Source organism: Megalobrama amblycephala, linkage group LG11, assembly GCF_018812025.1.
Source record: "Megalobrama amblycephala isolate DHTTF-2021 linkage group LG11, ASM1881202v1, whole genome shotgun sequence".
NCBI classification, from domain to species: domain Eukaryota; kingdom Metazoa; phylum Chordata; class Actinopteri; order Cypriniformes; family Xenocyprididae; genus Megalobrama; species Megalobrama amblycephala.
Genome location: NC_063054.1, coordinates 17,708,126 through 17,725,486, shown reverse-complemented (window position 1 = coordinate 17,725,486; position 17,361 = coordinate 17,708,126). Strand labels below are relative to the sequence as shown.

The 17,361-nt window shown below is 35.9% G+C and overlaps 2 protein-coding genes across 8 annotated transcripts; both read left to right on the top strand.

Moving 5' to 3' along the window:
• Positions 1-42: 42 nt before the first annotated feature.
• gtf2h5 (general transcription factor IIH, polypeptide 5) lies at positions 43-1,406 on the top strand. Of its 3 annotated transcripts, none has more exons than XM_048206452.1 (3): positions 43-132; positions 292-381; positions 772-1,406. In XM_048206452.1, exons 2-3 carry the CDS (start codon positions 347-349, stop codon positions 950-952), a joined length of 216 nt encoding a protein of 71 aa, XP_048062409.1. In that variant the 5' UTR covers positions 43-132; positions 292-346; the 3' UTR covers positions 953-1,406. The 3 variants fall into 3 exon arrangements, with proteins under 3 accessions (XP_048062409.1, XP_048062410.1, XP_048062411.1); XM_048206453.1 differs by having other exon boundaries at positions 62-132; positions 296-381; XM_048206454.1 differs by having other exon boundaries at positions 106-198.
• A 2,342-nt stretch (positions 1,407-3,748) lies between these two features.
• si:dkey-12h9.6 (macoilin) lies at positions 3,749-17,198 on the top strand. 5 transcript variants are annotated; one of them, XM_048206447.1, is made up of 11 exons: positions 3,749-4,021; positions 5,346-5,487; positions 5,682-5,808; positions 5,923-6,046; positions 6,152-6,321; positions 7,695-8,124; positions 8,261-8,419; positions 10,461-10,631; positions 10,831-10,969; positions 13,374-13,548; positions 16,116-17,198. In XM_048206447.1, exons 1-11 carry the CDS (start codon positions 3,945-3,947, stop codon positions 16,301-16,303), a joined length of 1,902 nt encoding a protein of 633 aa, XP_048062404.1. In that variant the 5' UTR covers positions 3,749-3,944; the 3' UTR covers positions 16,304-17,198. The 5 variants fall into 5 exon arrangements, with proteins under 5 accessions (XP_048062404.1, XP_048062405.1, XP_048062406.1 ...); XM_048206448.1 differs by having other exon boundaries at positions 3,751-4,021; positions 10,831-10,957; XM_048206449.1 differs by lacking the exons at positions 3,749-4,021; positions 16,116-17,198 and adding exons at positions 4,867-5,053; positions 11,132-11,192 and having other exon boundaries at positions 10,831-10,957; positions 13,374-13,509.
• The last annotated feature ends 163 nt before the right edge of the window (positions 17,199-17,361 follow it).

Below are 17,361 nucleotides of genomic sequence, written 5' to 3'. Positions count from 1 at the left end.
ATTATATACATTTTATGAGTACCTTTCCTTCTCAGTGTATGGACGGCACTGCGCTCCTGGCCAACAGGGGGCAGTAGAGCTCACATATCGAACGCTAGTCACTTAGTAGAAGAAGACTATTGTTGTTAGACGGTAATGTGTCAATTTTTCATTTTCTTGAAAATTCTGGTTTGTAAATACTCGTATGCGAGACTCATAGTATGTCAAACGTTTGTAACCAATACAAACATTCATGGTGTACTGCTAACTTTTTATTTCTAATGTTCAAAACAACTTTGCCTTTGTCCTCAGATAGATACTGACGCATTAACTGGAGGAACAGCAGTGTTAACACATCCTATCCAAAATGGTTAACGTCTTGAAAGGAGTTCTCGTTGAATGGTAAGTTTTACAAATCATAACGATTTAAAGCTGCGTCCAGTGATTGATCTCTCATTAAAAAAATAAAGAAATCAACAGAGATCATCCAAAGAAAACATCCAGTCAGATCAGTTGCCCAAAGCCGTTTTATTTTGCATGGAGTGGGTCGCCACATGGGAACATCACGTGCCCAACAAAACACCATTCACTGTAACCGCTTATTTAATATTTGCTTGCGATATATAAACATACACGGCTGACAGTGGGTAGAGTATTTCTTCAGTGTCATTTGTAACTGAAAACTTGCTTTTGCATGAGGCTACATCCTTGATCAATTTTGAGTGCACCTTTGAAATAAGTCATGCTCTATTGCACCTTCATTTACTATTCTTCTTTTAAAATATGAAACAGTGACCCAGCTATGAAGCAATTTCTTCTATATCTGGATGAGACGTCAGCGTTGGGGAAGAAATTCATCATCCAGGATTTGGATGACACTCATGTTTTCATCCTAGCTGAAGTTGTGCAGATTCTCCAGGAGCGAGTAGGAGAACTGATGGACCAGAATTCATTCCCCATCACCCAGAAATAAATGTCTGAATCTGACAGCAGACCGCACAGTCTGTGAGAGCAGATGGATGTGGAGATTCTTTCAGCACAATTGCACAAACACAGATGCAACTGAAATATATAGATGACTGCCCACCAGAATGATGCATATCCTCCTTGCTTTAATTTGACTGTGTGGCATAAGTTCTTCATCTGAGTGAATTATAATGTTGTGTTTTAAGTTGCATATGTTTCAAAGACAGTTTCTTGAATTGTTGCTCTGAAAGTATCATTAATGAATTGTTTTGTGTGGAAAATGGCATTAGCTGGAGAAAGGAACAACTAATTATTATATATTAATTCTTTACTTTTTTCAACATTTCAATATTGTATAAAAGGTATGTCATACTACTGAAAGCAGATGGTTGAAGACAGTGAGATTTATATACATTCATAATATACAAGCATCAAATAAAAACTAAAGAAAATAAAACAAATGTTATTAGTATGTCCTTACTTTGTTTCCTGGATACATTGCAATTAGTCTTAAACGCTAGCAGACTGCTATATGCTGACAGGTGCCATTTTGTAAAGTTTCAGTTTATTCTCTACAGATTTCTAGTGAAACACCAGATCAAGCCACTGGCAAAAGGGTATTATAGAGTATTTAGCCAACTGAGATGTGTATAATGTGGTCAGGAAACAGTTGAAAGACTTTACCTTGTGGTGTGAGGGGAAAAACAGCAAAATCAAAAGAGTCAGTGGCATTAAATTTCCAAAATATACAGCATGTCTTGACTGAGGAAGTGAAAGAGGTGCAGTATACTCTTGAAATTACCTGGGAGTTCACCTAAAAAGTAGAACTTACTGGCTATACAACACAATAATAAGATGCTATTTCCTTTATTTTTGCTATCTATCTATCTATCTATCTATCTATCTATCTATCTATCTATCTATCTGTCTATCTAATCAAGACAGTCTGAAAACAGAGACAAACTGACAAGGGCCTCTTATGATACAATGTGTGCAGGAATGTTGTCTATGTAATCCATTTATTTCTCAGAGATTATGATGTTTCTGAGTTGTTTATCTATCTATCTAGACTGTAAAAAAACAAAAGTTGAGAAAACTTCAAAGTTTAAGGCAACCAGCTGCAGGAGATTTTTGAGTTTTCTCAACTTGTAAATTTAATTTGTTATAATACAAGTTGTGAAAACTCAAAAATCTCCAGCTGGTTTTCCTTAAACTTTTAAGTTTTCTCAACTTTAATATCTATCTATCTATCTATCTATCTATCTATCTATCTATCTATCTATCTACAGTTGCAGGAAAAAGTATGTGAACCACTTGCAGAATCTGTGAAAATGTGAAAAATGTTAACAAAATAAGAGAGATCATTCAAAATGCATGTTATTTTTTATTTAGTACTCTCCTGAGTAAGATATTTTACATAAAAGATGTTTACATGTAATCCACAAGACAAAAAAAATAGCAGAATTTATTAAAATAACCCCATTCATAAGTATGTGAACCACTGATTCTTAATACTGTGTGTGGTTACCTGGATGATCTACGACTGTTTTTTGTTTTGTGATGGTTGTTCATGAGTCTCTTGTTTGTTCTGAACAGTTAAACTGAGCTCTGATCTTCAGAAAAATCCTCCAGCTCCTGCAGATTCTTCAGTTTTCCACCATCTTTTGCATATTTGAACCCTTTCCAGCAGTGACTGAATGATGTTGAGATCCGTCTTTTCACACTGAGGACGATTGAGGGACTCAAACACAACTATTAAAAAAGGTTCAAACATTCACTGATGCTCTAGAAGGAAACATGATGCATTGAGAGTCGGGGGGTGAAAACTTTTGAATTTGAAGATCAAGGTAAATTGTATTTAATCTTTCTTCCGGGAAACATGCAAGTATTTTCTGTTGCTTCTGAAGGGCAGTACTAAATTAAAAACAATGATATTTAAACGAAATAAGATAAAATTTGGACATCTTCATCCTGTTCAAAAGTTTTCACCCCCAGACTCTCAATGCATCGTGTTTCCTTCTGGAGCATCAGTGAATGTTTGAACCTTTTTTAATAGTTGAGTTTGAGTCCCTCAATTGTTCTCAGTGTGAAAAGATGGATCTCAAAATCATACAGTCACTGCTGGAAAGGACTCAAATATGCAAAAGATGCTGGAAAACTGAAGAATTTTTGGGACTTGGAGAATTTTTCTGAAGAACAGAGCTCAGTTTAACTGCTCAGAACAAACTGAGTATTAAGAATCAGTGGTTCACAAACTTTTGAACTAGGACATTTTAATAAATTCAGCTATTTTTTTGTCTTATGGATGTAAACATCTTTTGTGTAAAATATATTCCTTAGGACAGTACTAAATAAAAAAATAACATGCATTTTGTACGATCTCTCTTATTTTGTTAAAAGTTTTCACATTTTCAAAGATTCTGCAAGTGGTTCACATACTTTTTCTTGCAACTCTATCTATCTATCTATCTATCTATCTATCTATCTATCTATCTATCTATCTATCTATCTATCTATCTATCTATCTATCATTACCTGTTTTATCTAAGTCTATCTAGCCTATATTCCTAAACAATCATTAGAGCTGTAGTTGTTTACTATTTCAAATGGTAGCCTGCTTAAAATATTACGAATCTGACAGCCTCTATAACAACCTTTTTAAAAATCTATATTAAAAATAAAAATTCAATAAATTATGTTGATTTTGGTTTGTGAACTCGCTTTGTCGCTTTAAATATTTACGCGTTTATACAGCATGTGTGTTTGTCACACTGTGTTTGCAACGCGTTTCTGAGCCCCTTGTTCTCCAGACAGCGCAGATGTACTTACACGCACCTCGCTGTGGCGCTCGGTTCTGTGTGAAGTTCTCGAGCGTGCGCACATCCACCTCCACTAACGCACAAAGCGCTTCTGCTCAGGTTACTGTAAATGAGACCTCCAGTCTTACTACAATTACCTGTTTAATGGACTAAATAGCCAGCAGGACCAGAAGCCATAATATGAAGAAACGCTACATGGATATAGGCAGGCTACGGAAAATGAAAAAGATTAAACTCACAGAGAAGATTTCCGAAAGGTATGACACCGCGCGCGCTGCTTTGTTGTTTTGTTATTGCTCTTATTCGTTTTCACCTGAATGGCTCGCGCTTGGCTATTCATAGCGCGCTGAACGGATTGACGCAAACAATAAACAAACAGCATCTCCTGCTATGAGAAGAAATCTGGGTTTATTTTAGAGCTAATGCTCGCTGTGATTTAATGGATGCACTCAGGGCCGAATCTATAATATTTCGTGTGAAAACATTGCGGTGGGCCACGTTAACAAAATATTTAAATACCAAAAAATATCCGTGCACTTAAACTTAGCATTGCATATGTTATGGCATTTTATTTATTTCATACTCTGATATTAATAAGCCTAGCTATTATTGGTGTTGTTTGATGCAGTGTCATCTAACAAGTCTTGTTATTTCTTCATGACAATACGATGTCTGAAAAACAGACAGTCTGAAAACACAGACAAGCTGACAAGGGCCTCTGACTAGACAAAATGCGCGCAGGAATGTCGTTTATGTAATACATTGTATCTCAGAGATTATTTTGTGTCTGAGCTGTATAGTGTGCCGTGAATTACGCGTATTAATATAATATTTAATAGAGCCGTGTCCTTAAGTTGTTGGGTACATTTTTATTCGATCAGGTTCGCTGATTTATTGTTCCTAGTGAGGGCAACACACAACAGTGTAGTCTGAACTGACCCCGTCTCTTCTTTATATAGTGTAGTCTTCTGGACAATAGCCTCCTGTGTTTATTGCTACGCTTCATAGTGAAATGAACGTGCGCAGATTTCTTCTGAAACGGTTTCTTGTTCTTTAAATAGCCATGGCAACACTGTAGATTCGACGTTTAGGTGCTGATGCAGAAGATGAAATGTTGCTATGGTTACCAAACACAAAGGGATGTGGAGGGCAGAAAGCCTGAACAAAGGAATGAAGCACAATAGACTGTGCGACCAAAACATGGATTGTAACGTCTTCAAGAACTTACTTTCAGGGCCTTTAAATCTTATGTATATTCTGGTTCACGTTTCTTTTGAAATACAGAACAGGTTTGTTTGTCTTTTAGTCAGTACGTAGTGACAAAAAAATATAAACACAGACAACGCGCGTTTCTTTCGTAGTTGTACACGGACTTCTGTTTTGATTTTAGTACATCAAAAATATATATTATTTAGTTTTTTATTCATTAAAAATAATTCAAATTAAATAAATTGTCTGTTATTTATAGATATATTACTCAAATAACACGTGCAGACGAGACATAAAATGTATTATTCACAAAATTAGAGTTGGTGATGCTTTGTGGAAACATAAAATTCTCAATCTATGTCCTGTTTCCAGCGCTTATTCTGTTCTGAAGTTCATGATTGTCTGGATGCTGGTGCTGTTAGCTGACTTTGTTCTGGAGTTCAGACTGGAGTACCTGTGGCCTTGTTGGCTCTTTCTAGGGACCGTCTACACCACATTCCACTGTCATGGACTGGTAATGCAGCATGCAATTGTATTGTTTACTTTTAGAATAATAACAAAACTCGGTCTATGATTAAAAATGAATTTTCTTGTTCAATTTTTCTTTCTAATATATGATATTTTAATATTATGTTCTGCTGCATTTATGTACATTTCAAATTACATTAAAAACAACAACAACAACTAACCTCTGCTTTTCTTTTACAGGCCATCTGTGTGGTTTTTGTGTGTGCAGCATTTACCCTGGACTTATTCTGTTTAATTTTTGTACCCTTACACTGGTTGTTTTTTGCAGCCAGCACATATGTCTTACTCAACTATATGTGGCATACAGGTAAGCCCTGAACACTAATTGCCATTTCATTAACACTCACAGATATATGCACCTGGAAGTATTATGAACTGTCTATAAACATATTTATTTACTTACTCACATACTTACTTGCAGAGAAGGGAATCTGTATGTCAACTGTGACATTATGGATACTCTTAGTGTACATGGAGGCCTCTCTACGGTTGAGGGACCTGAAAAGCCCTCATGCAAATCTGTCCCATCTATTTGCTGCACACTGGTAGGTCCTGATTGTCAATTTTAGAGTGAAATGTAATTTTGGGTTTTAAATGAACAATAACTTTACCAGCTGGGTTTCATACTGTACAATAATGATTTCTTCCAGCATTGGTTATCCACTAGTGTATATGGGATTTGATGCAACCTGCTACTTCTCCAGTATGTTTAAGCTGCGCGCTCAGAAATCTGTTCAGAGTGAGAATGACCTCCACATGGATCTCCTGCAACAATCCCTACCTCCTTATATGCACCTGTACCCAAAATTGTGGATGGAAGGTAGGTGTAATTTCTTTAATGCTACCATATAAACTATGTTTAGGAAGTATTTCTAAAATGTTCAGTATTTTAATAGGCCATATCATGCCTTTACACATCAAAGTCTAGATTTTGTTTATGGGGTCTACTAGAATAGGTTTTCATGCTTGAATGTTCAAAAAACATTATGTTTTACATATTTTACATTGCAGTGTGCTCTGATTGGCAGCTGGACCAGTGCGTTGTGATTGGTCAACCACTTTGGGGGGAGGGATTATTTAAATGAGGAATACTGTGACATGGACATTCTCAGAAGAAAACTCAAAGCTACAACCAAGGCTTTTCAGGGGTTCGGAAACTGCGCAATGATGTAGAGAATAAAAAAGGCCTGTTCACACCAAGGACAATAACTATAACAATAACAATAAATATATAGTTCTAAAATCTTTCTAAAAATAAAATAGCAGAGTCCACACTACATCTACAACGATAACGATAACGGAGAAACAATATCATTGGAATCACTTTCAGAATGATTTTTTCCAACTGATGAACAATACAATCAGCCAATCACATCCATCCTGGTATTTAAAGCGGCAGACAACAAAACTGAAGCACACACTTAGCTGTCTTTTACACTACTCCGGCATTTTCCACCCTCGAAAACAGAGACTTTTGAAAACACTGCAGAGCCTGTTTTAGTTACAAAAAACGCCAGGGTTGCTTTTCAGTGTAAACAGACCAAAACGGAGACTCTTGAAAACAATGGTGTGGCTGCCTACATTCACTCTGCGTATCCTTGACGACCGTGTAAACAACAACATGGAGACTGAACTGAATCTTTGCTGGCTTTGTTGTCATTTTTAGCAGCCATTGTGCAGTTAAACTCTGCATTTTTTTAATACTGCGGCTACCTACATGCGCAAGAGGCAACTGTTTACACTTGTTCACACATGCCCAGTGTGCATGAATGGTCATGTGACATGCTTTTTCGGTCGTGTAGTGTAGATAGAGATTGATTCTGAAATGCTGTGGAAATGCCAGTGTAGACAAGAATCGTTTTCATTTTAAAATGCCATTTTAAAACAAAAACGAACTAAAGAATGGTATTGTCCGCTGATGTGGACGCTAATAAAGTTATCGTTATAGTTATCGTTCTTGGTGTGTGGACAGGCCTTAACTCCCTTTGGAGTGAACTTTCTGTTTTGTAAGACCTTTGCAGACATTTTTCATCCTCAAACAGCAACGTTACACAGACAAAATGTAAAAAAGCGTAATAGCGTAATCCTCTTTAAAATTGCTCAAAAAATTCATTTGAATGATGATATAATTTGCTATTCAATTTAGTGATCAAATGTAATATAGTTAAAATTGTGACAAATGTCTTTGTACAGATCCCAAATATAAGGTGGCCAAATCCAGGCCGACGCAATACCAGTGTCCATCCGATGCAGTCACCTCAGAGGACAAACAAAACATGGAAGACTGCCTTCAAATCCACAGACTTCCTGCGAGACCCGAAAGAGACACAAATCCACAAACTCCAGGACCCAAGAATCGTGGAGGTGAACTTCATGTGGACTCTACATCCATGCTAGAGATGACTGAAAACCTACCTCAGGAGGACCAGAGCAGCAAAGCTCAAAGACCCTCCAAGAGCTCCCTGCCTAAAGTGCATCGAGGTGCAGTGAATATCCCTAATATCAAAGGGGAGAAGAGGCAGAAAGCCCCCAAAGCCATCAACTTGACTGGGGACTCTGCCGAAAGGTGCTCGTTGAACATCTCACCAAGTCCTCCAAACCCACATGCTGACCAGATGTTGAAGTATGTTTATGTTATTTAATTTTTACATGTACTGATTCAGCTCAAAATTCATAGGTTTGCAGAAGAGTAATGGACGGTGGAAGATGGTTAATGAATTTTGAGTACATTTACACTGTGATGTCCATCTGTTCCACAGGCTGGAGCAAGAAATGAGGAAGCTGAAGGGAGAGCTGCAGGCGAGCAGACAGAGTGAGCAGGAGCTGCGCAGTCACATTTGTAATCTTACCAACAGTGAACACAGTCTGCGCCCTGAAGTCTCTCTGCTCAGACATGCAAATGAACTGCTGCAGAACAAGTGAGTCCTCTGATCTCTTCCTGTTGGTCTTGGCATTAGTGCTCTGGTTGATGTTCGGTCACACTGATTGAAGTTTGACTGCTTGATTTGTGTTTATATATCAAGCATATGGGGGTTACTAAACTGATTGCATTTATTTGTTATATGATAACATTAAAATTTGAATAGTTTTTTTTTTTTTTTACCATGGCTTTTATGTAGATTTAGATATAGAATTTTGAACACTATACAATTCATCATAAAAATATTTATTATACTTTTAAAAACTAGGAAAATATAAACAAAGACTAAATTATAAACCATTTCAATATTTATTTTGTGAAAATAATCAATTTAGTACTGTCCCACAGTTGTGGGATCATCACAATCACCAAATTTTGTCCCATTAAAGGTTTTTTTTTTCTTTTCTTTTTTTTTTTCCAAAAGTAAGTATTCTTGGTTACCAAAGAGATGGGGAAAAAAACTAAATTCTGTTTATGAACAGAATATATTTGTGTGTTTTTTTTTCCAATTATACAGTACGGAAGAGGATTAGGGCCAAGCAATAATAAAAAAATAAAACCATCTCGAGATTAAAGTTGTTAAATTTCGAGAAAAAACTCGTTAAATTTCGAGAAAAAAGTCAAAATAAAATGTTGAGAATAAACTCGTTAAATTACGAGAAAAAAACTCGTTAAATTTCGAGAAAAAAGGCGAGATAAAATGTTGAGAATAAAGTCATTAAATTACGAGAAAAAAGTCGTTTAATTACGAGAACAAATTCATTAAATTATGAGAAAAATGTTAAATTTCGAGAAAAAAGTCAAGATAAAATGTCGTAATTTAACGAGTTTATTCTCAACATTTTATCTCAACTTTTTTCTCGAAATTTAACAACATTTTTCTCATAATTTAACGAATTTGTTCTCGTAATTTAACGACTTTTTTCTCATAATTTAATGACTTTATTCTCAACATTTTATCTCGACTTTTTTCTCGAAATTTAACGAGTTTTTTTCTCGTAATTTAACGAGTTTATTCTCAACATTTTATCTCGACTTTTTTCTCGAAATTTAACGAGTTTTTTCTCGAAATTTAACAACTTTAATCTTGAGATTTGCTATTTCGTTCCCTCGATTTACTAAAACGTGCGCACGATTTACTATTTAGTTCCCTCGATTTATAAATTATGCGCATGATTTATAAATTAAGGGAACAAAATAGTAAATCATGCAGATGATTCAGTAAATCGAGGGAACGAAATAGTAAATCGTGCAGACTATTTAGTAAATCGAGGGAACAAAATAGTAAATCGTGTGCACGATTTAATTTTTTTTCTTGCATGTCATGTGTGGGGCTCCGTACAATTAAGCTTATGGAAGAAGTTGTGCAAATATTATTTGTTTGTATTCAGGATACATAAAATGCTAGCTATGAAATGAAACAGTGAGCCAAATTGCACTTTGTGAAAAAACACCCATACACTACCGTTCAATTTCTAATTTCTATTTTTTTAAAAAGAAGAAATTAATACTTTTATTATTGCAAGTGTTGTAAAAAAAAATCTATTTCAAATAAATGCTGTTCTTTTAAAATTCCTATTGATCAAAGAATTCTTAAAAATGAATCTCGAGTTCAGTATTGATAAAAAATTAAATGTTTTTGAGCAGCAAATCAGCATTTTAGAATGATTTCTGAAGGATCATGTGACACTGAGGACTGGAGTAATGATGCTGAAAATTCAGCTTTGCATCACAGAAATAAATTACATTTTAAAAATATACTAAAATAAAATACCGTTGTTTTAAATTGTAAAAATATTTCACAATATTACTGTTTTACTTTATTTTTGATCAAATAAAAGCAGACTTGCTGAGCATAAGAGACTTCTTTTAAAAAAAACATTTTATTAAATCTCTTGAATGGTAGTGTATACATTAAAAATGTATGATGTGCTACAAAGATAACTATGAAAGCTCATGCTTTTCTTATTGTAAGAGTATGCGTAACATGAATAAATCTAACGCTGTCCCTTTAAATTCTTTGGTGTGCTGCTGTGCAGGATTCAGTGTCTCACAAAATCCAGACAGAAGGACAAACAAAACTGTTCCTTGCTGGAAAAGAAAATCAGAATGGAAACAGAGGCTCGAGTTGCGGTAGAAAAACAAATCACAGAAGTCAGAGCCCAAAAATTTGATGAAGCAACGATTTTACTCCGGAGCGCATCACATAGGTAATTGTGTTTAAAAAGCAAGAATATACATATATTAATCATGTATATGTGATGTTGAATGATGCTTAATCTGTCTTTGAGACTAGGTCTAAATGGCCTGCTTTTCAATTATGGTTATAATTGGCAGTAGAAATCTCAATTCAAAATAGCAATGGCAAAATAAACCTGTAAATTGTTGTATTTTTTCCATCCACTATAGGCAAGAACACTGTGAAACTCAAATGTTGAGGAAAAAAGCTAAAGATCTAGACTCAGAGTACAAACAACTACAGCTGGAATATCAGGAGAAAGAAAATCGAATGATAGCTCTAGAGAATGAAGTGGAGGTAAAGGACGCGGTTCGTAGATCTGTTCAGTTACATACTGCATTGAATAGATGTGATGTGCTGGATGTGTGTGGCTCATATTTTTATATTCATGTTATGACACATGTGGATCTGGTAGCTTGATGTCTGTGGTGTTCAGTTCGTGGCTCTTTTTTTGATTGGTGTGGGTGAAAGTTTCTGTGCAGAATGCTGATTCTGTGTTATTCCCTGCTGAGAAATCCATCACCAGCATAAGGTAGGCTATGTTTTGGATGCTGAGAACATCATGGGATGCTGGTTACTGTTTTTTTTTTTTTGGTTCCCTGCGAAGCCAGCACTAAACCAGCTCTAACCAGCAGGAACCAGCCTGGACCAACATGCAATTTATGCTTGATTGTGCTGGATTTTTCAGCAGAGTTTCTTTCTTTTCTTTCTTTTTTTTTGGTCATTATTTCTTGTTCCTTGCCCAGTTTAAATGCTGTTAGTGCCATCTGTTATATAAATCATGCCAAGACAGAAACCACATCTTTCATAAACCATCGTGCAACCTGAGAATTTTTGTATTATGAATTTAACATCATTCACTCTAAAAAGCTGGGTTAAAAACAACCCAAGTTGGGTTGAAAATGGACAAAACTAGCAATTTGGTTGTTTTAACCTTGCAGTTGGGTTAAATGTTTGCCCAATGCACTGGGCAGTTTTATTTTAACCCAATTGTTGTTTAAAAATGACTAAACAAAGAGGCAACAATAATAATGAAAAGGTAATCAATTATTAATAAGCAATTTAAAAAATATTTATTATTTAATAATTATTCATTAAACTTAATCTTTAATAAATTTTCATTTTTTTAAACATATTAACCCTTAAATGCATGACAATCATTTCGCCAATCATTTACATTTTCGGGTCTTTATCGACCCGGATCTATATCTAACACGGAAGGATCTCTACCTGACGCGATAATATAAAACTCCTCTGATATTAGAGTAACAATTACAGAAGAATAAAATAAAGCATATTTTGTTACCTTTTGGAGCTTGAAAGGGCTCAGTTTGAGCAGATGTTTTTTGCCATCCTCACTGTCCTCGTCAGAGCTCATTTCCCAGTAAATTCAGCAAATAATGGGCTAGTTTTATGTTTGAGGTCACGAATATGAGCCCATTCGCGATCTCAAACGTATTCTCAAAACTAAATAATTTTCAACATCTTCAAAATCAATATTTCGATTGCTAACAGCTTCATCAGATTCATCCTGTAACAGTTATTTGATTGCGTTTAGTACTCGCTCTGCAGTAAATCGCTGAGCCATTTCATGTTTTTCTTATTATTTCGTTTTCTGTCTGAATGAGTCGTCACTTCAGCATTGTATTTCAGACATTGCCACCTTATGGAATAAAGGTGAACTGCTTTTATTCCATCATCTAAGATTCAATTATTGTTGTGCAGAAAAAATATACGTACACTGATACACACCTCGGGTCGTTTGCGACCCTATACAATTTTTACAAAAAACAAAAACAACCTAATTGCTGGGTTTGTCCAGTTTCAACCCAACTTGGGTTGTTTTTAACCCAGCATTTTTTAGAGTGTTCAAACTTGTTTTTCTCTTAAAATGGAAAGCATTTCTGAACTTTTTTTATTGGAATTGAAAGAGTAATGCAAGTCTGCAAGACTAACAGATATTTATTAAACTAAATGTGTGTATACAAAATTTGAATGTGTACATGTACAAAAAATGCAAAATGTATGATCCACAACAACATATACTCCTATAATGGCCGAAGACAAACGTAAAATGTAAAAGTAAAGTGTGTAATTTATTTTCCTCTTGTGGCGACCAAAAGAATGACACAAATCATTATTAATTGTTTGCTGCTTCTGCATATTTCCCTGCATACTATATAGAATCCAAAAGCGGAGCATCAAATGATTTGAATGCACAAATGTCCAGTATTTTTGTCCAGTCGGAGAAATATGCCCAATTAACATAAAAAAAATATTCTTAAGTGTGTAGCCAGTGAAAACTAAAATCCCATGATAATACCACTGGAGATGAAGCTCTGTCAAAATGGCATTCTACAGGACATTGTATGTAGTATGTTAGTAGAATGACTGTGGTCACTGTGATTTTGCCAAAGAAGACATGTTCGTGGATCAATTTTGTTGATACTGGAACGGCATTCCTGTCTAAACATTTAGTCCTAACCCTACCCATAAGTTATCCCTAAAATCAGAGGGAAATATGTGAATAACAACGATGTAGAAGCACCTAACCCTGGATGTAAGCCTAAACTTGACATAAACTGTAAACTTGTCCCTTAAATCTGATTGGTTGATTGGAATGTTGTTGTAACATGTTCTCTTGGTGAAATCACATTCAGCGTCTGGGTCCATACTCGTCTCATCCGTGCAATATTCTCCTGCTCCTCCCCAGACCCTCCAGAGGAACAGATGCAGCGAGCAGGAAGCAGACGCTTTGCTCTCAGCTCTGTCCTCCTTACAAGACAAGGCTCAGCATCTAGAGTACAACCTGAGTGCTGAAACCCGTCTCAAACTAGACCTCTTCTCAGCGCTGGGAGATGCACGCAGACAGCTGGAGATAGCGCAAGGTTCTTCTCATTTCAAATTATGCCAGTCATCCATCCAAGACCCACACTGCAATTATTTTTTTTAAGAATGCATGATATATCGATACTATATTGGCAGATTTTTAGATTTAGATTTTTAAAGGCACACTATGAAACTTCTGGCCATGTAGCAGTTAAAAAAACAAAAATTGCATGCATTTTGTGGAAGAACGTTATTTTGGTTATACTTCGGCTCTGCGTGACTGCGGATGATTATGACCCTTTACAATAGATAATGCTATATATGGCAATTTATCTGTTCAATAAAATACCTTACGGTTTACGTATCTTTTACAACATTTCAAATCCCTCAGTTCACGCCATCTCCAAAAAGTCAATGTTGATTCTTGTTTTATTACGAGCTCTGCTGCGTTCTCTTTTCTGTTCGGCGTTTGTTTAAAACGGGTGATTCCGCAGAGGTTTGAGATTTAGTGTGATCCATGTCAACCTTTCTCACTCCTTGTGACAACAAACTTAAACCACTCCCACACCATACGTGCGTCAAAGTAGCCGGATATGAGAAGACACACACAGGCGAGTGAATCAATAAATATGCAAATCAGCCCCACTTCCACTCGCTCACGTCAGCTCAGAGATCCACTCGGTCAACTTACTGAGGTAAACGCTGCACAATGTTATCGCTCTTTACAACGTCGGACACTTAACGGTAATTAATATGATTAGGCTTTTGCTTGACTATGTTATCAAACAGCTAATAATGTGTTGCTAATGTTACACAAACCACGTTCCTGTGAATCACATGTTTGGTTCTAACAATCAGTATCCTTACAAACGCTTTAACAACTACGTGAGCACGTTTGTGTCTCTATTTAAGAGCCAATAGAAACAAACTTAATAGGTAGCACAATAATTCCTTTTTGCATACAAGATCCGAGACATTACACATTTAGATCAAGCTTCCAACATGCTCCTGTTGCATTGTTTTCACCCTAATGAGTCTGCAAAAATTGCGTAATATGCCTTTACAACAAAAACAGCACACAGGCACTAAGTGAAAATAAATATGTAGATTTCACGTGGTGTTTTTTCTCATAACTTAACAGAAAATGCACAGATAGTAGAAAATGGCACATTATTTACAGCAGATTCTCACGATTAAAAAGAGCCAAAAATCAACAATCCATTGTGTCGATCACGAGATATTACTCACAGAGTGTTGTAAAATACTTTGTTTTCCAATGTGGAATAACAAAATAGATATTTTATTGCATCTAAACATTTTGATCAACTCTTAAAAGAGTGCCGATAAGTCCCTATAAACTGGAGTGTACCTCCTGCGGGCGCCACCTAGCAACGAAAAAATTAATAATATTTTATATTTATCAAACAGCTAATAATGTGTTGCTAATGTTACACAAACCATGTTCCTGTGAATCACATGTTTGGTTCTAACAATCAGTATCCTTACAAATGCTTTAACAACTCAGAACGTCATAGCATCGTAATATACATCATACACTCGCCATATTGCTAAATCTACACGATTTTCCATATCAGCAGAAAAATATACTGGGATAACCTGGCTTCTCTTGAAACTCCCCTGAGTTCGCTGTTAATGATATGTTAAAGCCTGCCGGCACGTTGACGTGATTGGTTACAATGTAGTTTGTGATGTCACAGACACCAGCGATTTCAAACCGCGGGTCTTTTTTCACTGCAGTTTTAAGCGGAAAATACTCAGCAATGGTGTCGACTTATGAATTTGCACATGGTTTGTCTTAAAGCATAGTAAAAACACCACATAGATTAGACACATTAAAAATTTGATTTTCACCACAGGGGTCTTCAATTGTTAGTTCGTGTTAAGTAATGCAGTTCATGTTAAAGGGATAGTTCACCCAAAAATGAAAATTTGATGTTTATCTGCTTACCCCCAGCGCATTCAAGATGTAGGTGACTTTGTTTCTTCAGTAGAACACAAATGATGATTTTTAACTCCAACCGTTACCGTCTGTCAGTCAAATAATGCTAGTGGATGGGAACTTCTACTATAAGAGTAAATAAAACTTGCATAGACAAGTCCAAATTAAACCCTGCGGATCGTGACGACACACTGATGTCCTAAGACACGAAACGATCGGTTTGTGCGATAAACCGAACAGTATTTATATAATTTTTTAACTCTAATACACCACTATGTCCAACCGCGATCAGCATTCGCTTAGTGATGTCTGATCGCGCTCTGACAGCGGCAGTGATGTCTCGCGCATATAGTTCAATGAGAGCGAGACATCACTGCCGCTGTCAGAGCGCGATCAGACCTGAATGAGTGCTGAACACGAGTTAAAAATCATCATTTGTGTTCTACTGAAGAAACAAAGTTACCTACATCTTGAATGCGCTGGGGGTAAGCAGATAAACATCAAATTTTCATTTTTGTGTGAACTATCCCTTTAACAAATTTGTTAAAGACAAACTGTATGTTAGTATAATAATATAATATAAATCACTAAATTAATATAAAATGATTATTAGCTTGTTGGTATCGGCCACAATATTAATATCTGTTTTACTGTCTTTCTTTACAGTTAAAATTCTGAAACAAGACCACGAGGTTAAAGAAATGAAGCAGAAGCTTGCTGAAGCGATGGCCGTGGCTCCAGGTATGTCGTACATGACCCCAAGGTCCTCTATGCCTCAGTATCTCAAGTTCTTCAACTCTGAGCGCTACATGCTGAATCCCAGAGCACTCATGTACCAGTGTCTTAAGAAATAAGACCTGCAAGGACAAATCGGATGGCTTTTGAAGGATTGTTTTGACTTGACATTCCAAACACGGGCGCATCTCTGCTTCAAGGTTTGCCTGAAAACTTTGCCTTTTGACAATGCCAACAGCCTCTGGTGAGTCTACGGCTGTGTTTACGGATTTCAGCAGAGACACTGATGCTGGTTATAGTTGACCTTGCTTTGAGCCAAGATTAATTTCAGATGAAATCAAAGTTGACTGTAAATACATTGTTGACCAGCGGATGTCCATCGAATGCTGAGCAAACCGCTGCGAGCTGCATAGACAGCAAGATATCAGTATGAAAAAAAAGTGTGAACTTGATGAGGAGAACAGTTCATCATGAGGACAGGATATCCTGTGTTGGGTGTAAAACGAAGAGGCTCTTCTTCAGCCATGACAATAACAGGCCAATGCCTCACTTGGTCATTCTGTGCCTCATTATTTATGTGAATTCAATTTATATAACAAGCCAATATCAAATGTAAGTCAGTATGTGAATATTTGAGTGCTTTGTACTGTTTTGTATTCTTTTTACATTACACACATTATACAGAATTGACCAACACCCCAAAAAAAATGTTTGTAGGTTTTAATGTTTCTGAAATCGTTGCCTTTTTTATGTATCAATGGGATGTTTTTTATGAGAAGTTTATTTTTCTGGCTTGACATACTTTTTTTTTTCTTTTTCCCTAAACCAAAATGAAATAATGGTTTAATTTTGTAATTCTACTTGTTGGTCTGCATGCCAATTTATGTAAATTGATTGTTTTGGACAAAAAAAGAAAAAAAAGAAAAAGATTTTGATGTCTAATTGTGCATTTGTGCAAGGGCTGTTTTCTTCCAATAATTCTGGAAGCAGTAATAAAGTCATTTTCAATGATAATCTTGTATTCTTTTCCATAAGATTTTCTGACAGAAGCCACTTAAAAATTCTGTCATTCACTCTCAAGGTTGTTCTAAACCCATGTGCATTTATTTCTTCTGTGGAACACATAATGAAAGTCAATGGGTTTCAGTGTTTTGGACCCCATTGACTTCTACTGTAT

What these genes read in the sequence shown, in the direction of transcription:
- gtf2h5 (XM_048206452.1), top strand. Translation starts at nt 347, where the DNA reads ATGGTTAACGTCTTGAAAGGAGTTCTCGTTGAATG. An exon ending in AAAGGAGTTCTCGTTGAATG is followed by an intron (nt 382 to 771) that starts GTAAGTTTTACA and finishes AATATGAAACAG; the next exon opens with TGACCCAGCTATGAAGCAAT.
- si:dkey-12h9.6 (XM_048206445.1), top strand. Translation starts at nt 4,884, where the DNA reads ATGGTTACCAAACACAAAGGGATGTGGAGGGCAGAAAGCCTGAACAAA. An exon ending in TCTTTTGAAATACAGAACAG is followed by an intron (nt 5,054 to 5,345) that starts GTTTGTTTGTCT and finishes TCCTGTTTCCAG; the next exon opens with CGCTTATTCTGTTCTGAAGT. An exon ending in CTCCGGAGCGCATCACATAG is followed by an intron (nt 10,632 to 10,830) that starts GTAATTGTGTTT and finishes CATCCACTATAG; the next exon opens with GCAAGAACACTGTGAAACTC.